General features: G+C 47.1%; 1 protein-coding gene across 3 annotated transcripts in view; it reads right to left on the bottom strand.

Moving 5' to 3' along the window:
* Eipr1 (EARP complex and GARP complex interacting protein 1) overlaps positions 1-23,888 on the bottom strand; it is a 121,052-nt gene that overhangs the window by 47,867 nt on the left and 49,297 nt on the right. For all 3 annotated transcript variants that reach the window (XM_057789160.1, XM_057789152.1, XM_057789143.1), the window contains one exon: positions 880-1,036. In XM_057789160.1, coding sequence (XP_057645143.1) covers positions 880-995 — 116 coding nt within the window. In that variant the 5' untranslated portion in view covers positions 996-1,036. The remainder of the gene's footprint in view (positions 1-879; positions 1,037-23,888) is intronic.

Here is a 23,888-nt window from a genome sequence, read left to right as displayed (position 1 = left end):
GTATGATACAGTCCATCCTGTCATGGGAGACTATTAAGTTCTAGGTCTCCCCTAGGGACCATGACTCCTCAAGGCCAGGTCTCTTGACATTCACCCATCATCCTTGGAGCCTGGCAGGGTAGCTACTTAATATACTTTGCTGGATTGGATTTAATCAGGTGAGCTGACTGACTGCAGAGCATCCGTGCCTCCTTACAGGCATGCACATGCACACACAGGCACACATGTGCATGGGCACTGACACGGGAGTGTACGATGTCAAGTAAAGCAACAATTCTCACTGGGAACAGCCATAGCAGCATCATGCCATGAAGTCTGAAGCCATGGTGTCTCAATTCTATCACATCAGCCACTGGCTACTGTGTGGAGGCCCTGGGTAGATAAAGCCAACTTCTAATCACACAGACAGGGACTGCCCAGGAGCCCCACGAGTGATAGTCACAGTTCATCATCTCTGTACATGCCACAGTATTGATAAGAAACCAAAGGAAAGGACAGAGACATGGAGGGCCCTGAGGATGTCACCTGGCACACCCTTCCCTCCTCAGGAGCCCACAGGAAGAGTAACCTGCATGCTTTCAAGCTGAGGTGGTAGGTGATTGCTAAATGTTTCATCTATTATCCAGTCAGGTGATTTGAAAAAGGGAAATGGTGGGACATGTGCTCTTCCCCACAGCTGGGTGGAAGGATTCTGCAACCATAGGTAACCTAGAAACACCTGGACTAGAAGTGACAGCCGAGGACAAACATCTAAGAGAAAGAGTATCGGAAGTGGGGAGCAAAGGGGGAGAAACTGGAAGAAGTGAAGGGGGCTGTACACACACAGCACCTGAGCAACCTCCAGGCTTCTTCCCGTGTATGAAATATGTAGCATCCTACCAGGCCACGTTGCCGTGGGCCCCGTTGTCAAGGTGACAGAGCAACTCCAGGGTCTGCGCAGTGCTTGCAGGGTCGTCCGGGGACTCGTGGCTACCGGATTCTAATTCCTTGGGCATCCTCCACACAGCTGCACACGCCTGGACTCGACTGTCTGAAGCTAAGCAAAAGGAAAAATGTCAGCAGGGCTCAGCCCCATATACACTCAACACTTACACATGTCTGCAAGCAGGGCACGTTGCTCCCTAAAATACTAACGTGCAGGCAGCAGAGTCAGTCCAACCTGAGCAGCCAGCAGAGCAAAGCAGAGTCAACATCAGCAACAGGGAGCCCACCATTCCTGGTTTATAAACCATCATTCTGCTTTAGAGAATTTAACCTCCTCGAATAAAGTTTCATCCTGTTCTTTGACAATGGGTTTTAAGAAAGGAACAAGATGGGGACACTGCCATAATTGTCAGGCCCATGCTTGGGGACTATACTCACAGCTTCATGAGATCATAAACAGATGTCAAACACTGAAATGTTCTTCATTAGTCAAATGTTCTGTCTCAGTTTGTCTGAAACGGTCAGTGTCTGGGTCCAAAGGGCAGGGCCACTAAGAAATGCTACAAGATACAATCTATGTGTGTGTTCCTCTTGGCAAGCTAGCATGTGGGAGGAGAGCAGCCAGTGTGGAGGTGAGAAAACATTTTGCAGGAATTGAGTTTCCCCTTCCACTCTGTGTGTCCCAGGGATTGAATTCAGGTCTCAGGCTTGATAGCCAGTGCCTTTTCCCACTGAGACTTCTCTCCAGGCCTTCAATAGATCCTTGTGCATACACTCACAATAAATAATTAAGTAAATGAACCACTAAGTTCAGCTGATTACATCACAAATCAAAGTATTGAAACAACAGGCAAGATAGCAGGTGCCATAGTTCCTGCTTATGACCCAGCACTTATAAAGTAGGAGGAGGAAGACTACAAAGTTCACATTTTGCTGTGCTACATAGTGAGATTGATTCTACCTCAAAACAGGAAGAAAGAAGAGGAAGAGGAAGGACAGAGAAGGGAAGGAGGGTGGGAGACAGGAGAGCTACCTGCTTGATAATAAGAATCTAGAAGGAATTGAAAGATATCATGGGGCATCACTCTCAGTAATACAGATGCAAAAAGGATAATAAATAAAGCTTGATGGTGTATACAAAAAATAGCAACATCTCAAGGAAATGAGGTTGGGTCAGCAGGACAGCTTAAAGGGAAAGGCTGTTGTCTCCAAGTCTGGCAACCTGAGCTCAATCCTCAGAACCCACAAAGTGGAAGAAAACAATCAGCTCCTGCAAGCTAGCCTCTGACCTCAAGAAGTACTCCCTGGCGTAAGTGTGGCACCAACACACTTAAATCAGTGGATGGATGAAATCATTAAAAATACAAACAAGGGGGAAAAAAGGTTGATTCCACTCTAAGCACCCTAACTCATCACATTTAGCAAGCTAAGGGGGGAAAAGTATGATCACCAAAACTGCAGAAACAGTCAATACAATTCAGTCTTGGCTTTGGTAACACTCTGAAGACTAGGAATAGAAGAAAATTTACTCCAAGGGGAGGGAAGGGAGAGAGGAGAGGAAATAGAAGGGGATGGGGGAGGAGAGAGATGGAAACAAAAGAAAAGTCCTACAGCAAATGTGAAAGTGTGACGCTGCCTCTGAGGATGAGGAGAGGCAACTTCACACTGCCAAGGCCACTTAAGATTGTGCTAAAAGGAGAGCTACTTCATCTGCGCAGCAGGAAAAAAAATAAAAAGTGAAGAGCAAGAAAAGAAGAAATCCCACTGCCGTTGCTAGCTAGAAATTGAGTCTGCATCATGCTACTGGGAGCAAAGCAGCTGGACAGCACCGTGAAAAGCAGCTGGCTACCTGCTGATCATCAACAAGAGGAAGCGGGCACAGTGGGCTGGAGAGGTGGCTCAGTGGTGAAGAGCAGCATGGCACTCTTCCAGGGGACCTGAGTTCCGGTCCCAGCACCTCTGTCAGGCAGCTCACAACCACCTGGGCCTCTAGACTCCACCGCCACCTGCACTCATGTGCACATACCCACACAGTCAAACACACATACACAGGATTAAATAATAATAAAAAAAAAACCTTTGTAAAGGCATTAAAAAGTTTAGTAACAAATAATTCTTAACTAAAAATATTTACGTGTGTGTATTTAAACAAATTAACACTGACAGAAAAAAAATCAAAGACATAAACAAGTGGTGGGACACACCGTGTCCGTGGACGGGAAGCTCACTCCCACTGTGAAGAACTCATGGGGTGGGACACACCGTGTCCGTGGACGGGAAGCTCACTCCCACTGTGAAGAACTCACGAGGTGGGAATCAGAAGCCTGCACGAGAATGTGCATGCCCTGGTTAGCCAACAGTAGTGAGGAAGAAAAGCAGAATGGGATGATTCCCAAGTCCGATGTCAGTTTCTGTGAGTACAGACAGGCAAGGGGTGCAGAGAAGGACAAGTCTCCACAAAGGGGCCCTTGCCAAGACAATCACTTGACGGTCAACAAAAATCCCACTGCATGAGAATGGATAAATGTCTTTTAACAAATTATGCTGGGTCGCTTCTGTATCCATATGAAAAGGCCAACTTTCACCCTACCCTAACGGCCTCAAACACCAAGGGCAAACAATGATTGAAGATGAAGGTATAAGAGGAACCAGGACAGCAGTGTCCTTCCAGGTGCACATTTAACACCCTCACAGCCAGAGGACAGCAGCGTTCTTCTACAGCAGAAGCATGTTGGTCACTAGGGAAAAGATGGACAACAAACAACACTAAAATTAAAAATATCTGCTAACTGAAACACACTATGATCTGGGCTTCACCAAAATAAAATCCAGCTCTACTTTAAAAAAGAAGCAAAACCAAGAAGAAACGTTATGAGCTGTATCCAGAAGTTATATAAAGAGCCTGTCAACTTGATAATAAAACAAAGAGCACGTTTTTTAAAATGGGTGGCAGACTGAAAAGACACTTTAGCAATGAAGATGTATAAGTGGTCAGCATGTTCCAGGAACGATGCACAACACCTTCAGTAATTAGGGAAATGAAAAATAAAATTGAAGGGAGACACACCACACTCGGCAGGGTGCCAAACGCCCAACCCAAAAAAATGGAACTCTGGGTATGAAAAACCAGCTGTCCCGCGGGTTGAAGGGTGAGAAAACAGTACGCACACTTCCAAAAACGCCAGACAACCCCAGAACGCCCATCTTAGAAGAGCTTGCTCAGACCCTGTGCAGCTTCCAGCTCTGGCAGTCAAGCCTGCCCCAGCCCCACACGAGTGCCCGTGTGTAGACTGATGCAGCCAGGGTCAGAGAAGGCATGAGCACAGTGATGGACTGGAAGAGAGCTGAGGGGATGCACTGAGGTGGCAATCCAGGAACATACATATATGCCTAACATGAATGAACATGTGTGTGTGTGTGTGTGTGTGTGTGCGCGCGCGTGCAGATACACTGGAAACAGCAAGAGTGGGTGAACAAGAAGGAAACTGATAGAAGGTCAACTTTAACCAGGCCCAGCTTGGCCAGTTTCAAATTTAACCCCACTGACAGTAGAGGCAGCAGCCCAGGGGTGAGGCCCGCAGCCCTAGAACAAGCACACACTGTAGCTCCAGGCCACACCAAGGAAGCACCTGCTGCTGTTTGCTCGAGTGGCTGATCACTTGGCAAAGAGTAACACACACCTAGATATGGCAAGGCTGCCTAGTCAGGTGTGTGCTCATTACTGCCACCTGAGGTCTAAGGCATCATGTCATCATGGAGATATTTGGGGACCAAATGTCAAATAAAGCCCTGGACTATAGCTACATAAGGTCCTCCAGGTATGTGCCACTCTGTGACATATCCAAGGACCATACATACAAAATGAGACTGGCAGGACAGGCAACTTAAAGGATGTCCATGTTCCAACTGTGGCCTGTGCACGCCCAGAAGCTTCTGAACTCCCCACCCCATGTTGCCAGAGGATGGTAGCGAGAAGCCTACTCCCTCCCAGAAAAACAAAAGGGAGGCTAAAAACTGAGGGACACACAAACCATGAAAAGCAGAACTGTGTCTGCTCCCCTGTGCCCATTGGGACACAGCCCAAAGCTGGCAGACAACCCCCGCAGGACATACACTGACCAGTGCTGATTAGGCAGGAGGACAGTGAAGAAGGCCTCAACCAGGAGCAGGAGACGCAGCCATCCAGAGTCCGGGGCCAGGCACACTGTTCTGTCCTCAAGCCATGAAAGCAGAAGTGGCACACACACAAGGGCATGGCCAACGGCCTGGATGGCTGTCCAGTAGACCAAAATAAAAGAGGACTAGACATCCACCTGGTGACAAGTGGCTGCTCCAGACCACCACTGTATCCGACACCTACGCCAGGCATGAGTTTGCCCTGAGCTCTGAGCTAGTCAGTGCATCCATGCCGTAGGCACTGTTACACACAGAATCTGACCACGAAGCCCTGACTACTGAGTATGCAGACTGACCCGGAATCATAGGAGCCACTATCTTCATCACACCATCTCCCCAAAGACCGCCGGGCTCTGCAGAGGGAAACCCAGCACAGCATGTGCCCAGCAAGAGGCAGTGACAATGTAGGGCCTTTATTTTTACTTATTGAAAACTGCATGTATTTATGATAGACAATATTATGTTCTGAACTGTGTAAGTACTGAGATGACAAAATGGAACTAAATATAATCATTACCTTATAACATCTAAACTCTAATCCCTTACCAATTTTCAGGTAAACAATAGACTTCTGGAACCATGATCTTATTCCGCTTGTCTCGGTGAAATTTGTGTCTTTAGACCAACATTCTCAGTTAGCCCCACCGGAGCCCTGGTTAACCACCATTCCCTTCGCCTCTATGACTGGATGAAGTAGGGTAATACAGAACTGTTCTGTGTTTGGCTTCATAACACTTAGCTCAATGCTTGCCACACTCACCCCAGGTCTCATCAGTTAAAATCTGCCTCTTTCCCAGGCTAAGTGGCATTCCATTGTGTATATTCTACCCTGCAGCCACCCACACCTCCTCCATCCCAACTCACTTCATAGCATAAGCCCTACTGCCCACCCTTGCCTCCCCTACAGCTTCATTTTCCATTTATTGTGGGCACTTTCCTAGTGTCCTGGCCTCTCTGCACACTCTCACAGAAATGCACATGCATGGCAATTAGGAGAGCTGAGTGTGATGCACACACCTTTAATCTCAGCACTCAGGAGGCAGCAGCAGACTGATCTCTGAGTTGGAGGCCAGCTGGGTCTACAAAGCTAGCTCCAAGACAGCAGAGGAAATAAAGCAAAGAAAGGGCCAGAGAGATGTCACAGCAGGTAAAGTCACTTGCTATATAAGCCCACAGTTTCAAGTTTGACCCCCCAAAACCCACAGTGAAAGAACAAACTCCAGGGAAGTTTCTTCTGACTTCCAGCAGCATGCTGTAGCACACATGTACCACACTCACACACAATAAGTGAAACCTGATTTTAAATTTCAAAAACTTACGGACATGCATGAGACATAACAGGTTCCTTCCTAAGCCCAGGTTATGTCACTGAACGCATTTTCCATTTCCATCTATTTTCCTCAAATTTTTAAAGGAAATTAAACACTTCTAATATTTTTTCCTGCCATTCCTCAGCATGGATTCTGCCTTGCTTGCCTTTGAACTCTTGTTGCCTGAGCTGCTCACTTAGTCTCAACCAAAATCCTTCAAAGAGGGTCTGAAGAAGCAGTTCAGCAGACAAGAGCACTTGCTGCTCTTGCAGAGGACCTGGTTTGGTTTCCAGCACCCACATCAGGTAACTCACAACCACTCCTGCTCCTGGAGATCTGACACCCTCTTCTGGCCTGAAAGGTATACACACAGTATACATATGAAAGACCTGGGTAAAGCCAGACCTCCCCAGCAGGAAGAAAATAGCCAAAAATCTAACCAGGAAGAGAAGAATCAGGAATCTTGCATTAGCCAGTTTAGTGTTTCAGGAGCTAGCTGAAGATAAAGTTAGATTGTAGTCTTGGGGGTAATCTTGAGAGACAGGGAGTTTCCCCCTTATGATTGTCATTGTAATGTGTTTTGGGAGCTGGCTGATTATGACCTTGGGAGTGGTCCTGAGAGGCAGGGAGTTGCCCCCTTGTGATCTTCCCTGGTATTTTCGGAATTTTCTGTGACACTCTCCCTGCCAATTCCTGATCACTGGGCTGTGGTTTCTTCCCTTAAAAATCGGGGTCGAACTCTTCCCTGCGTGGGTTATGAGTCTCGGCCCCAGGGTACTGGTTCCCATCCCATCTCATCATTAAAGCCTCGTGTGATTGCAGCAAGGACGGTCTCTCGTGAGTTACTGGGGGGGTCGTGTTATCCCGAGACTTGAGTGAGAGTCTCCCCAGCACTGGGGGTCTTTCACATACACATATACAGACACTAGAGAGACAGACAGACACACAGACACGCGCACACACAAGTTTGTTTGTTTTTTAAGAGAATAATCACTCAAAATGTTGGCTTGGAGTTAGGAAAGGATTTTCAACTATTTTTAAAAACTCTGAGTCCACATCTATGGTTTTGCGCTGTGTACTTTTTCAACACTGTTTTCTCAGCATTCACCATGATAATCATGGAACCAAATTAGTGGTCATCTCCATAATAGACTGAAGATGCCCCACGCTCTGCAGTGTCAGCTGAGAGCATAAACACATCCATCTCCTATGGGAACTTCCCTTTATCTGTAATGAATACTAAGATATATGCACACCAAGGAATTGTTTTAGATAGATTTCTTTAGGAACTGATTATGTTTGATATACATAACTATTTTATATACGTCAGGCAAATAAAAATATTTCTCAGGCAAAAAAAGGGGAGGTGCCACTAGGCATGGTGGCATATGCCTTTAATCCCAGGACTAGGGAGGCAGAGACGGGAAGATTTCTGTGAGTTCCAGCCCAGCCTGGTCTACAAAATGAGTTCCAGGATATCCATGGCTGTTACACAAAGAAACCCTGACTCAAAGAAGAAGAAAATAAAGGGAGGGGTGGGGAGTCAAGTGGAAAGGTTCAGCAACCCCACTCCAGATGAAGAGAAACAGCAAACCAGTTAGCTGAGACTGCTGGGAGATGGCTGGGCAGAGAGCAGCACAAGTACTCCCATCCCAAGGTCTGACCAATTGGCTTGTACAGAGGACACAAGCGAACCTTACCAGACACTTTGTAAAAGGCTGCAAATCAGCACACATACCATTCTATCACCTGACTGCGGCCCTGAAAACATCCACAGCAGTGATGCTGTACAGACTGAGTAGGGAGTACTTAGGCTATATGTATACACATATACACATGCAATAATAATTAATAAAAAAGAGAACATCAATTTGAAAGAGCAATGGGGGGTATAGAAGGGTTTGAAAGGAGAAATTGTTGTGCTTTCCCGTCCCTTTAAGGGACAAGCCACGCCCACTCCCATTACCTCTGACCTTCCAGCTGCCATCTCGGCCTTCTTTCCTTTTCTGTTTCCTTGGCGTGTGCACGTGTCTCTCTGTCTCTCTTTTTTTTTATCTCTTCTCTCTCTCTTTTTATCTCCTCTCTCTCTCTCTCTCTCTCTCTCTCTCTCTCTCTCTCTCTCTCTCTCTCTCTCTGGCTACTTTCTGTGTCCATGGGTCTGCTCACAACTGCCGCGCTTTGGGAATTCTGCCGCAGCGTGGCTTCCCGCTGATGGGAACTCTGCTGCCGCTCGGGTGCCGGACTCTGGAGCCAGGCACCGCTGGGGATCCGCTGGAGCTCGCTGCTGCTCCGTGAGTCTGCCGGGCTGGGGGAACCCCCGCATTTTTTAAGAATAACAGAAATGATGAAATTACAATCTCAAAAATAAAAGGAAAAAATATTACAAATCAATATATTTTTCTAAAAATTGGTAAGTAAAAAGCAGAATGGATTGTCAAGTATCTGCAAATTTATTTTGATTTCTGAAAGATTACAATTTCTGTTCCAAAGCTTACTCTGAAATTTTAATGGGTTCAAGAATGTCCAAAATTACCCAGAAAATGGTGTTTATGTAAGAATGCACCAGGGAGACCAGAAAGCTGCAAGTGTCTCACTCAGGCAGCAACTGCCCGCACCATGGCCCTAGAGACAAAACCAGCTAATAAGAACTGTGGTGTCAGTCCAGGGAGTACAGTAGATACTACCAGAAACTCTCCATCCTCAGGAACAGATGAAATCTAAGGTAAATAGAGCTAAGCAAGAAACACAGGAGGTATGCCAAGGAGACACACAAATTGGTTCTGAGACTCTGAGGATTTCCATAGCTGCCTGCATCTCAGCAGAGCAGTCAGCGCACATCCAGGGGATATCAAAGCAGAGGAACTTTCAAGGAGGAACGCTCACCTTTAGAAGCAACGGGCTCTAATAACCAGGGAGGCATTCAGCTTTCATCTCTATTGTAACACTTGCCTGAAATAAGGTCCTATGATGTAACCACCTGGGCAAATTAGCATTACCATGACTAGGAGCCTATAGAGGGCACCAAGCACAAACCCTGTGTTAAACAAAGCCTGTGGCATGGTACAAGAGACAAGGTCTGTATGCAACCAAGACAGCACACCAGGTACAGATTCTGTATAGGAGCAGGCCACAGCACAAGAAACAAGATCTGCACATAACCAAACCAGGGCACCAGGTACAGCCTCTGTATACAGCTAAGACAGGGCACGAGGCACAGCCTCTGTATACAAGCAAATCATGGCACCGCTGCACACATCAACCCTGTTCATGCTGGCACAGAGCTAGACAGACAGCCACAAGACAGCTAATCTAGAAAGGAATCTAACTGTCATCAATGGCCTGGCTTCTCCATTTTAGCAAAGAGGAAACTGAGGCTGAATGAAGGTAACTGACCCTTCCAGGTTCAGTACCAGCATCGGGAATAAAGTAGAGCCTCTTGCCTCAGAAGAATCACTGCTTTGAGAGAGAAAATACTAAGTTATATCTTTAAGGCCGATTTGATGCTTCTATTTTTTATATGAAACACAAGAGCTAAAAGCACTTAATGAGATAAAAAGATAATCAGGGCAAAATGAATGGAAGAGGCATACTTGAGGCGCCAACTGTACCCGTGGAGTGTGCTGCTTGCTGTAAGGGATTAGAGTCAAAAGGCTTAGAGGAATTCAAAGGAGATTAGAGCCTTTGTGGGCTGAATAGCAGCTGCAACCAGCTTGCTAAAGGGCTAACAATGCCCTGGCTGGGGGACGTGGTGTGATCCCCAGCTGGAGGAGGGGGAGGCTTCCGTGGCTGCTGCATAATGAGCGTACTCAGAGTCTCTGGGCTATTTTTAGAGACTACAGCCATCTCAGCATCTGGCGCAGGCGAGGCAGGTGAGTGAGAAGGAACCCAGCCGAGGCAATCACCTGACACAGGCCTAGCTCCGGGTGTACAATGAGTGCCTTGGCACCTGAAACTAAAAATACCTTCTCTAGTGACCTCCACAGTGCTTCAAGGGAGTGGTCACGTGCAGAATGTACAGTGAGTACGCGGGATACACTGACTGACTGTAGCGAGGGGTCAGGGTTGTAGGCATCCCAGCAGGGCAGCAGGACTATCCCTTTGCTGGGCTCTTGTTGTCCCTCTCCAGGCAGATTTAACGGGGCACGGGCAACTCTTAAAGCTTCTGCGCAGGAGGCAAGTGCATAGGTTCCTGCTCACAGTGGAAAGATTGACTGACAAGGGGGTGCTGTCAGCAATACAAGAGTTCTGCCCAGCAGCTCTGTAAGCTTCAGCACCTTGTGACTGACTCACTGCAGGTTCCCACGGAGCACTGAACTGAGTGACCAGGGAACAGTCATGTCCTTTGGCTTTGTTCTTCACCTGAGACAGGTCACGAACCAAGCCCTCCATCTCAGGAGGACCCTAGTCCTCTCAAAGAAAGGAAGCAGATAGACCTGTAAGCACTACCTCTCTAGGACCATGAACGCTGCCAATTCCTACAGACTTGAAACACAAGTCTGTGCTTCTATGGGAGTGTGTCTTAAATCCAGTTTACAGAAGGCTTAGGGTTATCCATGCAACCTGCAATTATTTCCCTAATTCCTGAGTGTGCATCAGAAAAGATGACCCTGACACTGTCAGGGCTAATCCTCTCTCCTAGCAACATCCCACCCAGGGTGTACAGAAGAGCCCCAAGAAGTTTAGAAAATGTCAGTCAAAGCAACACTACATCATGGACAGCACAGAGCAAGGTCTCCTAAGTTCTGATGCTGGCTGCTGCCTTTTTTACCAGCCCTCTGGCAGAACCTGTTGACCTAAGCATAAAGCCAGTAGAGAAAGCTGCATATAGCCACACTCTCCAGAAAAGGGTGGGGGCTGTCTAGAGTGTCATTCCAAAACAAGGCAGTCAAGATCAAATATTGAGATTGCTGTAGCCCTTAATTTTCACCAGACCAGTTTGAAAGGGTCCTCAGAGCCACCTGTCCTCCTGTTATTACCTAGCAGGACCGGTACGTACTCACTGTCCTGTTACAGGTCTTTATCAATGCTTGAGTTCTCCACAGAATCTGATCAGGGACTAAAGGGGTAGAGACTGGCCAAGTCTGGCCTGTTGCCTGTTGTGCGATTCATGAGCTAAGATTGGCATAAAAAGACAAGAGGAAGAATGTGGAACCATGTGGCCTTCAGAGCCTTAAGTACCACATGTTTGGTCTTTTCCAGCTGTTGTATCCACATCCTATTACCAGCTTCCAGCTCCAGATACTAACCTCACCAGCATGGCCTGCTCTGTGCAGACTGCCCCGTCTTTTAAACACTTCGCCTACAGAGGGCACCCTGTTCTCAGAAGACACCTGCAGGGAGAAAGGCTCTCACAAACATGGGCCTTTAAGAGGGTCTCTGTCCTGGGCCTCTCTGTACCCTCTGCTCTGCTCAGTCATTCCCCAAGCTTCTCTACCCAGGGTCAGTATGGACGGCTTCTTGCCCACTCCAGCTCCAGAAAGTTCCAGAGTTCCCATTCCCTCTGACAGCTGTCAGGAGGCTCCCGGTACCTCTGCAGCCTGTGGACTTTGGAAAGTGGTCACTGACCTCCCCAGCAACTGCAGATACGCTCTGGACTATCCTGACGCAGATATCATTCATAACATGGGTGACCCCGAGGCTGGTCCCAGGAGGGGCAGAGGCGGGTGACCAGACAGACACGCCATATGGAGATAGCTTGGGTATAGAGTTTATTTAGTTGGGGCGGGGGGAGAAGAAGAGAGGAAAAGAGAAGAAAGAAGGAAGAGGAGAAGTGGAGGGGGGGCAGAAGTTGCCTCTCTAGAAGAAGGACAGCCAACAGAGAAAGAACAGGCTGGAGAGGAGGAGATCCACTTGCCTTGGTTAAGAGAGGGGTATGGGGGACACACATGACACAGGGCTTGTCTCTTAAAGGGAGAGGGTACCCAGGTGACAAGTCAGGCCAGCAGATACAACACTCTGCCCTTCTGGGCCTGGGCAACACTACTCCACAAGGTCAGCACCAGTTCAAGGTCTCTCCTACTCAGTAACCTGGTGCAGCACGAAAAGTCTCCTGCACAAGGTCAGCTACTTGCTGTTGAAACTTCTCTATCTGCTTTTCACCCAAGCCAGACTGCACAGCCCAGCAAGGTGCCTAGTAAACAGCAGCCCCTGGGAAGGGGTGGGGGTGTCTTAGGCACATGAGGTGGTGAGTAGGCCCACGGAATCCCCAGCACTGTTACAGTGGAGCTTCCAGGGTCAGTGGCCTGCAGCAGTGTGGAACATTTTTACCACTAAGAAGCTAACTACTTGTGGCCTTTTGGGGTTTGGGAGGCACCATGTGACTGACAGTAGGGCTCCATTAGAGGCCTTCAAAGCTGAGGGTTAGGCTTGAATCCTAGTATGCAGCACCATAGTGCCATCCAGAGTCAGGGGCAAACCTAGACACCCCCGTGGGATAAGCACAGCTAGATGCTAGGGTCTGGAAGCCAAGCAGTGAGCGCCCTTTGCACACACCTTTTTCTGTCAAGGCCCAGTCCAAATCAAACTAGGTTGAACATCTGCAATCCTAGTACATGGAAAGCTAAGGGCAGATCTCACCCTGGCCCTACTGGGAGAGGGAACTCCACTGCGCAAAAAGGATGTGCCACATGCTGAGTGTGGGTGACCCTGATGGCCATAGCATAGGCAGATGCAGCCGCCTACTCCCCAGAGGAATTCTCATGCTTGGTAAGCACTATCACCTCAAGGAGGTGATGAGACTAAGGGAGGGGGCATAACTGGACTCTGCTACACAGTGTTCCATGTCTTTGCTTACTGCTGAGTCCCAGAGCCTGAGACCCCTGTCTCAGCTTTCAGAGATCTAACTCAAACATGGCTCTAGCAGCCATTACAAGGGGAGTGGGAGACTGATGAAAAGAACTGAAGGGAAATCCCAGAAGATACGAACCAGAGAAACAGCCTGGCTGTCCACATTCTCCAGACAGAGATAGTCAGGAACAATGACCTTGATTCACTGATAGTCAGGGTTTCCATTCAGGCTATTTCACCAAGACATGGAAAGAACAGACTTGGTCCCATGAGGAGCATTTGTGACTGTACAACAGGCCCCAGGAATCCCTGCCCTGCTGCTGCCAGCTGTGGCCAAGGCCTGGTATGCACTGTCGATGCTCCATGGTGACCCTGAGGGGATATATATAGACACAGGGGTGGGGTTACTCCCCATGGTGATCTATGTCGTTCTAGTATCCTCCAGGATGTAGGATTCTCAAGTTCCTGGATGAAGCCCTTCTTTCTGAAATAGTCAACATGGTTTCTAGAGCCCAGTGATCAAGCTGGGTATCTTAAGCAGAAGGTGGTGCTCATGGACATAAATAATTCAGAGGATGGTTAAACTCGGTTGTACCAAAGATGTCAAGAGATGCCCAGGTGAAAATGGCCACTAAGCAGTTTGGCAGCTTCAGCTGGAGGCCAGCGCCAAAGGCAAAGGACTGAAACTAATTTTATCTTACACGATGTGATCAATGGACAAGAAGCTAGGATTCCTGATGACAAAGGACCAGTGACAAAGCTCTGCCACCTATCAAGTCACCAGACAACAGGTTAAGTCACCAGACAACATGTTAAGACACAAAGGACAGGGCTGGAGAGATGGCTTGGTGGTTCAGAGCACTGACTGCTCTTCCAGAGGTCCTGAGTTCAATTCCCACAACCACATGGTGACTCACAACCACTTGTAATGAGATCTGGCGCCCTCTTATGGCCTTCAAGCATGCATGCAGACAGGACACTGTATACATAATAATTTTTTTGAAAAAGACACAAAAAACATAATCAAGAGCAAACACTAAAGCTAATCAGGAGAGCCCAGCATTAACTACAGCTTTGCTGTCAGTACTGGGCCCTCCTGAGACTCCAGGAGTACATACAGAGCAGGAAATTAGCTGCAGGCACACAGAGTCGAAACTGAGACCTCTGTGCAAAGACCAAGTCTGAGCTATAAAAGACTACTCTCAGCTGCTGTTGGGACCATCAAGAACACATTTATCCCATATAGACACTATTTTCTATTCTGAGGAGTCTGTAACTTATATGGGTCCTTTACTAGTTTGAGGGTTTTTGGTGGGAGTGGGGGTTATCAAGATGACACAGAGGGTAAAAGTGGTTGCTATCAAACTTGGCAACCTGAGTTCAGTCCCGGGAACCCACACTGTAGGAGGGAACTGACCCCTGCAAGTTGTCCTCTGCCCTCCACATACATTCTGTGGCACATATACAGTAGCAGCATATCACGGCATGTGTGCACACCCCACATGTCCAATCAGCACAATATAAATATATACATATTGCCTAAAATTTGGGTTTATTTTCTGACGTAGTACAAAATTCTGAATCACAGGAACTCAGAGTTCAGGAAAAGGGTGCCAGAGTGAGGAGGAGCAAGCAGCCCCCGCCCCAGTTGCCACTTCTGGCCTGAGAAGGCAAAGGTAATCGACAGTCCTAGTGAAGAGCCTGGCAATCTACCCACATGACTTGGCCACAGCACTTGCAAGCCTCAGATATCACTGAGGGTTACAGGAAGATGGTGGTTCCTCCTTCATGAGTGGTCAGCAGTAGAGAGGAATTCTGTCATCCCCATCTCTGAGGGCTGTGGCTGAGCACCATCTAAAGAGCAAGAATAGGGTTAAGGTTGAGCTACTCTGAGGGCCTGGGAATGAGAAGCAATCCTAAATTATGAGGCCCATGGGCAAGTCTGAGGGGCACTGTCTTTCTTAGACTGATGTGGGAGGGCCAGCCCACCATAGGCAGTGTCACTACTGGGCAGGTGGAAGGTACAAGAAAGCAAGCTGAGCAAACCATAGCAGAAAAGAGAGTAAACAGCATGGTCTCTGCTTCAGCCCTGCCCGAGCTTCCCTCAATGACTTGTGAGATGAAATAAGCCCATTCCTCCCCAGGTTGCTTTTGGTAATGCATTTATCCCAGTGACAGAAGCAAACAGGATAGGTGGTAAATACTGACAAGCTGACAGTGGAATCTACAAGGGCCTAAAAAATACGCCTTGGGGCATGTCTGTAGAGGAGGTTCTGGACTGGGTTAGTTCAGATAGGCCATGGTATCCCACAGGCTTGGATCCTGAATAAAAAGGAGAAGGTGACCTGCTTAGCTCCTTTTCTACTGCTGCGACAGAACAACATGACCAAGACAAAGTACAGAAGAAAGAATTTGTTGAGGGTTTCCAGTTTTGGAGGGTGAGAGTCCATGGTGGTAGGACAAAGGCCAAGGGCAAGAACTCCTGAGAACTTACATCTTAGGTCTACAAATAAGAGGCTGGGAAAGAGATACACTGGGAGCAACTGGCTTTGAAACCTCCAAGCCTGCCCTCAGTGAAACATCTTCTCTAATGAGACCACATCTCCTAATCCTTTCAAATCGTTCCACCGACTGGGAACCAAGTATCCAAACCCACAAGCCTATGGGGTCATTCTCTCCCATACACCACATGACCTGAGCACCAGCTCTCACACTCTGCTCTCGGACAGTACACGCAATGAGATCAGGCCCCCACACTCCTGCCACCATGCCTCCCGCCGTGAAGAGCTACACCCCTTTCCTTCCGTAAGCAGCTGGGGGGGGGGGGTTACAGTCATTGCAGCAGGGTGTTCTCTCCACTATGGTACAGGGATTTCCTGTGGGGAGCTGGAGCATCTTGTCCGCAGCTGATGCAGACATGAAGAAGGCAATGGAAGAAGAGCACAGTGAAAAGCAGTATCCCGAGAACAACCAAACACAAGAGATTATGGGGTGGAAAACAAGGATGAGGAAATACTAAATCCAGGCATCAAAAAACAAGCATGAGTGCCAAGTTAAACTTGAATTTTACAAAACTATTGGATGTTAAGATAATGAATAACAGTCATATGGGGAGGGCATGACCAGAGCATCTAAAAACTCTGGGACACAGGTCAAGATACCAGACCTCAGAACCCAATCCTAAAAAGTAGGTGAAATTAAAAACTAAAGGCACATAAAATATATTCAATGAAATCAGAGCAGAAATTTCCCAAAATTTGGATTTTAAATTTTGTTTTTTCAAATTTGTATATTGGGGAAAGGGTTGCACATGAGTGTGGGTGTCAGAGACCAGAGGGGTCAGGCGCCCTCAAGTTATAGGTGGTTATGAACTACTCAACGTGGGTACTGGGAATCAATATCAGGTCCTCTGCAAGAGCAAGCAGTACATGCTCCTAACAAGCCAACAGCTTGCCAGCCCTAAGTTTACAAGTTCACCAACTCAGACATTCTCAGCATCTCAATAAAATAATAATGATGGAGCAGAGGGGGCAAAAGTAGTAGAAAAACCTGAACTACAGATGAGGAAACTTAAGCCTGAGCTCCTACCTCTTCTGCTCTCCAGTCCTCCCTCTTCTGCTCTCCGATCCTCCCTCTTCTGTTCTCCAGTCCTCCCTCGTCTTCTGCTCCCTGGAATGTGCCCTTGCCTGTGCTCTTTCCACTGACACTGCTTCTAACAACCACTTATGTGTCTTCCTAGTTCTTGATGAGATCTATTGATATTTTAACTACTTTTAATTAAAATAAAGGAATGTGCTGGAACTGCAGCATCTTAGATTGGTAGGAACCTAAGCTCCTCTCTCTCCCTTGGAAATGCAGTATCCTTTAAAGTTTGTCACGACCTGAGGAATGCAGTTCTGGATGGGCTGACTGCTTCCAGCCATAGTACAGAGGTACACACAACCAGGCTCTTTCCAGTCTCTCTCAACCTCTCAAGCCCCCTTTCCACTCCCTCCCATCCCTTCTCTCTCCTTGTCATTCCCTCTGCTGAGAACTGAAGTCAGTGCCTTCTAAAGTGTCTTCAGTGAGCGGCAGCCCCAGGCCTTGACAGCTCTCCTGAATCTTTGGAGACGGATGCACAACAGATCCAGAGCTGCTGTTGCCCCTTGCGGCTTATGTAGAAGCAATAACTCTGCTTCATGTAAAAGAGGGCGAGAGGGAGGGAAAAAGAACACTGGGAGAGAAAGAGACATGTCCTAGGCTATAGGCAGCCCCAGGCATTTTCCAGACCCCAACACGTGCTGTGGCTGGAGGAACACACCCACAGGTCACTCTCAATTCCTGTAGAGGTAGAACAACCTGATGGGAGCTTACATGAAACGTGATAAACTCACAAACAAAACTGTGACCTTGCGTGAGAGTTGGCCAAAGAAACGACAGAATAGAACTGCAGCCCCCATGACTTCAGAAGGCACAATTTTAAGCATGTGTGAATGAGTGCTGGAATAGAAATGTGAGCAAGAAAACAATACTATCAAGTTTAACAGAGGTTTTTCTGGGATTTGTTTGTTTGTTTGTTTTTGTGTTTTAGAATTAAATGAAGTATCTAAAAATAAAAATTACAGTTATTAAAAAAAATCTTACTTGGCAAGTTAATTCCTGGTGATTAAAACTGATTAGAATAAAGATGTCAAGAAAACACTGGGTACAGCACAGAGAACTGAGCAAGGGTGACACTGGGGTAATGGGGGGAGGGGTTACAGCAGCCACCATACAATTACTTGGGGTACAGGGGAGACACGTGGTTCAAAGGCCTGAACGTTACAGAATCTTTATAGAAAATGTTAGGAAAGAACGAGATACACAAATTCTCCAGGTCAGGAAGCAGGACAATTGCCGAACAGTGTAATTACAAGAAAGTCCAGACCTAAGTAGCCTATGACTGCTTCTCCAGAGAAACCAGGAGTCCAGAAGAGCATACTCCAGGTTGCACAGAGGGCTGCCCAGTCAGCAGAGCAGTAAAATGCCCAAGAAACACGGGCTTTAAGTGTGCCTGTAATCCCAGCACATGAGAGACAAAAGCAGGGCTTCGTATGCAAAGCCTGCTTCAACCCTCCCCATCCAGAAGAGAACGCAGGTTTTCTCAGATTATCCAAAGTATAAGAATGCTCCCACATTTGATCAAACCAGACTCTCTGAATGTGGCTGAAAATGGGGACTGACTGAGAAGCCATTGATAATGGCACTGGGACTTGTTTCTACTGAATGTACTGGCTTTTGGGGGCCCTAGTCTATTTGGATGCATACCTTCCTAGGCCTGGATGGAGGGGGAGGGCCTTGTACTTCCCACAGGGCAGAGAACCCTGCCATCTCTTAAGACTGGAGGAGGAGGGAGGAGGGTGAGTGGGGGAGCAGGAGGGGAATGGGAGGAGGGGAGGAAGTGGAAAATTTTGAATGAAAAAAAAAACATATATATGTATATATATATATAATGCTCCCACAAAGTGCAGACCTGCATACATGCACGCATGTGCATCTGTTCACACACATGCACACATGCATACTCACACACACACACATATGTCAATTAATATTTTTTAAAAGGAGACAAACTTCTGAATTCAAATATATCTGAGCTATTATACCTTTGGGTTCTATTTACTGTGAATGAGCCCAAAATATTCCATGTACTTAAAAACAAATACACAAACAGATAAATGGTTAATCAAGCAGGGATCCACATTCAGAGCAAAGCTGATAATGTTGAGCTTCCGGATTGAGAGCATACAGCTTCAGGATTCCTCCCAATTATAAAAATGAAGCATTGGCAGTTGGGTTCAAAGGAGAGCCATCCTTTGAACCCAACCAACACATATATAAATTTAAAAAATTGTTTTAAGTCAGTGGAACATTCTTTTTGAGAAATTACCCTAAAACTTAAGGACAAAGAAAGTTTGATAAAACTGTAAACAAATATGTCACAGAAGGTGTCAGAGTGCCATTGAACCCCCCTCCCCCCCCTTTTTTTTAAAAGATTTATTTACTTAGTATGCATAGTGTTCTGCCTGCATATGTAACTACAGGCCAGAGAGGGCCACAGATCTCATTACAGGTGATTGTGAACCACCATGCGGGTGCTAGAAATTGAACTCAGGACCTCTGGAATCTAGAAGAGCAGCCAGTGCTCTTAACCTCTGAGCCATCTCTCCAGCTCAGAAACACCCCTTTCATCAATTGAGATTCAACGAGAAAACTTAAGGCTACACAAGAATTGAACACAACTTTTCTCAAACATAAATATATAAAAAGTCATAAATAAAGCACCAAAAACCTCAATCTAGAACTTGGCAAACGATCACATTTTATTTTTTACCAACATCTCAAGCATGCAGAACAGAGTCTACACCAGCATTACAATGTCTGAAAACCCCCAGGAAAGCTGAAGCGACTGGGGAAATCATGTGTCTTCAAAGCACACACTTCCTCTACAAAGCCCCAGCAAGGAGAACTGACCGTGGATAGCAGACAAAAGCCATGCCACTGCTGAGTGATGCTGCACTTCTTATGCATCCCATGGCAGCAAGACAACTGCAGTCCAGACAGCTGCACACAAGGACAGCGCATGAGCTTGGAGCCCCAGCCAGATGCTAGCTGATACCCTGCTATCCACAGGTGCTGATGGTCTGTCCCAAAACATTAGGGTGGACAATGAAAGGACCACACTAGAGTGAGAAAGCCATTCAGCTGGGTAGACAGCACTAGGACCTACAGACACACTTTCAAGACAAATGTGCTCCATTTTTAAAATGGCCATTTAGGGTGAAAATGGACCAACAGTGGATTATTTACTTCCTGTTGTTGCAAATGATACCACTGCAATGACACCATGGGATTTTCAAGATTCTTCCTGGGTGATTTATTGGAAATACAGTACTGACTCTGACAGACTCCATTTCCATCCACAGTGAGTGTACTGAGATTCTGTCGTGAGAGGTCCACAACGCACGACCCTTCCTCTCCTCCACAGGAGATGCTGCTCCACAAGGAACCTAAGAGGCAGCCCACATGGGTGGAAGGCCATCTTCCTGCTGCTCTGAAGGCAGCTTTTATAGAGTGGGAGAAGCCCAGGCCACCATCTCCTTTCCTCCAGCAATCCATAACTTTGGGTCTATCAGCACAAGCAAAACAGTGTTCTATTGGGAGTTTGCCACCTGGTCTATGGCTGTGATCTAGTCCCTGTGTATCTCTGGAATGGGGCTAGGTGCTCTGTAAACACTTGGAGGCCGTGGATCCCTTGTCACAGGTAATACTCTCTGCTGATATGCCCTAGGTGGACAGCTTCCTCTGAGCTCCAGTTGTCCAGGGCTGAGAAATGGCTCAAAAATAAGAGTACTTACTGTTCCTGCGGAACCTAAGTTCGGCTCCCAGCACCCACGAGGGGCTACTCACAACTTCCTGCAACTTCAGGGGATCATATGCCCTCTTCTAGCCCCTATTCTGTACACACACACACAAATCTTCAAAAAATAGTAGGTAAAGCCCGGCGGTGGTGGCGCACGCCTTTAATCCCAGCACTTGGGAGGCAGAGGCAGGCGGATCTCTGTGAGTTCGAGACCAGCCTGGTCTGCAAGAGCTAGTTCCAGGACAGGCTCCAAAACCACAGAGAAACCCTGTCTCGAAAAACCAAAAAAGAAAAAAAAAAAAGTAGGTAAAAATAAAACACAATTGTCTTAAAGAACAAAAATGTAAGCAGAACTAAGACTAACAATAACAGCATGAGTATGGGGAAAGAAATAGCAAGAGCAACCATATTATTAGACTTCAGATGCTGGCACATCAACTGTCTGAAATTCCTCTAGAGTTATATTTTATACTTTTAGCAATACCATGAAGAGCCGCCTGGGGGAACAAGATGACAATAAAATTATGACATAGACACTATGATTATACACTAAAATTTTCCTCTATAGAAACAGTATCAACATCCCAACAGAGCTGTCTGATTCCTCTGGAAAGATGAATCCTATCAATATCTGAGCCCAAGTCCTTGGTGCACCCGCTGATTCCACTCAACTAGCAAGTTCCATTCATACCAGCTGTGTGTTGCAATGGTTAAATACTGATTTAAAATACTAAAGAGGAGTATCTGTGAAAATGAAGTACAATACTCTTAAAGATCTCAGTAATAGCAAGCTATTAAAGGCCTGCTTAATTAGAAGACCAAAACAAAAACAAAAGGAAACCAAAAGAATGGGGCAGGAGTCCCCAACCCCAACCTGTCCATTCAGCCGTGCATGCCTCCTTGATGCACTGCACTGAGACCTGGAAACGTGGACGGTTTCTATGGGAAGAGTTGGGAAAGAAGGGGAGCAGAGATGCAAGAGATTTGGCTCCGCAGAATGTCCTGATTGCCATCCCAGACAGACGACATAAAGGTTTTGAGAAACAGGGCTGGAGAGATGACTCAGCAGTTAAGAATATGCATATGTGGTACCTGCAGAGGGCAACAGGCTCACAACAGCCTCTGACTCTAGCTCCAGTAAAGGCCCTGGCCTCCATGCACAGACCCCCACACAGCCACACACACATACACAATCTAAAAATAAATAAAACAACAACTGACATGAACACACATTTACCTACAGCAGTGGCTCTGTGTGAGTCACTAATGCTTATGGAAGAAGGGACCACCTGCTCACAGTTTGCTGCCTCTTCTTCAGTAGCTGAAGAGCCTTAGTTGGTGAGGGAGGGCCTAAGTGTCTCCTGAGTGCGTGGGGTCACTCAGTGTGCTCCATCTGATCCCACTTGTGTCTTGTAGAATCTTGGCTCAATCATGCAATCTCTGTGAGGGCAGCCATCTTGTGTGTGAGCCCCAAGGACTACAGTGAAAACAGAAAAGCGAGGCAAGCACCACCAAGAGTCCTTGCTCTCTGTCACTTCTCTGGTTCTGATCTAGAACCTCACTGCTCAGCACATCAGCTGAGCAGAGCAAACGAAACTAAGTATAACTGCTCTGGCCCACACTACCACCCTCCCAGCCTTTCCTGAAATTGCTGTCCCTGGTCATTCCAGATAGTCTCAGGAATGCACCTGCAGTTGAAATTAGCCTCTGGACATCTCTGAAGCCTGGCTCCAGGTCCGAGTCTAGTGACAACTCCCACCCCCACCCCCCCACACACACCTGCCCCAGGATCTGGAGCACTCAAGCAACGGCTGCCCTGCCTCCTCCAGGCTTCTGCTTCTAGGCATGAGCCAGGGGAACATGACTCCAAGAATGCCCTCTATAGGAGCTGCAGTGCCCAGGGCCCTGTCCTCTCGAATCTACAGCCCAGAGTTCCCCAGACCTGCAGAACATCGGGAAAGCAACAGGTCAAGAAACAGACAAATTCAACCAAGGATCAGCACAGGCTAGCAGCCAAGAGTGTTCTCTTTGAGGCAACAGAAACACCTCAGTAAAGTGGTTATGTTGCAACATGAAGACCTGAGTCTCAGTCTCAGAATCAGGGTAAAAAGCATCCCAAGGCTGGGAAGGCAGAGACAGAAAAATAAACAATGAGTCTTGCTGGCCTTAATCTGTTTGGTAAACTCCAGGCCTGGTCTAAAAGAGATAGTATCTTCTTCTCTTTCTCCTCCTCCCCCAGGGCATCCTCTTGGACACCAAGTAGCAATGTTAAAATTCCAGCTCGGCTGTTCCCACCCCTAACTTCCCATGCGCATGTTAGCCTGTTCTCCCAGTACCTTCTCCCACAGCCACTTCTTTAAGGGAGCTGAAGAAAGGGTGGCTGGTGGCCCTCTCCCTCAGGTGAGCCTGATTCGAGAAACCCTGGCTGGCTATTGGAAAGGTCTGTCTTTCTAGAAACTGAGTGTATGCAAAATGCAAATGTCTTCAGAGCATAGAGCAGACAAAGAGTATGACTGCTTCACTGGTACTGGCACCCTGACTCCTGGCCTGGATGGATGGAGATGCCATGCCCAGGACAGGAGCCATAGCCTCAGCCCCAACCAAATGAAGCAATGGAACCTGAAGCAGCAAAGACTGATACAGGCTTGATACATACATCTGCCTGCTCTTGAGAGCAAACCTCAATGCCTCAAACAGGACAGTGGCATCCACAAAATGTCAAACTATATTTGCTCTTTGGAGAGTGTTCTTGTTATAGAGAACAGCGGTCCGCAGCATGAACTGAAACATCAGACCTCAGAGCCGAGGTTTCAAACTGACATCAGAGCTCTGTTCTGGCACTTGGCCATGTCAGAAATTAATTAACACCCTTGCAAAAAAAAAAAAAATCACACCTTCATTCTCTGAAAATCTAACACTTTGCAGACTGTCATGTTTAGGTTTCTACTATTTTTCCTCAGGCTGAAATACCAAAACACCCTCTTACAAAAATACCCACTTGACACAATTTACACGTGAAAACATCTTAGCTTTCTCAGTAAATAGAGGGAAGTTGTTCCACCGGGTACAAAGAGGGTGTGAGGACGGTCAAAAGGGTCCCCTGGGCATCTCAGGGAGCACATTAGAGTTCTGGCTTCCACTCACTGGTTGTGTGACCACAGGCAAGCTATTCTGGCAAGTTTGTAGGCCTTGTGCCTTGCCTACAAAATACAGACAGGTCTCACTCTCTGAGGACTTTGGAAAAGATTAAGTGAAAGGAAAAATGAGAATCCTTGCCCCGTCCTTGCTTGAGACAGGCAGATACCAAAAGG

Source organism: Chionomys nivalis, chromosome 1 (genome assembly GCF_950005125.1).
Source record: "Chionomys nivalis chromosome 1, mChiNiv1.1, whole genome shotgun sequence".
NCBI classification, from domain to species: domain Eukaryota; kingdom Metazoa; phylum Chordata; class Mammalia; order Rodentia; family Cricetidae; genus Chionomys; species Chionomys nivalis.
Note: the sequence above shows the minus strand (reverse complement) of the source record. Positions and strands in the feature narration are given on the sequence as shown.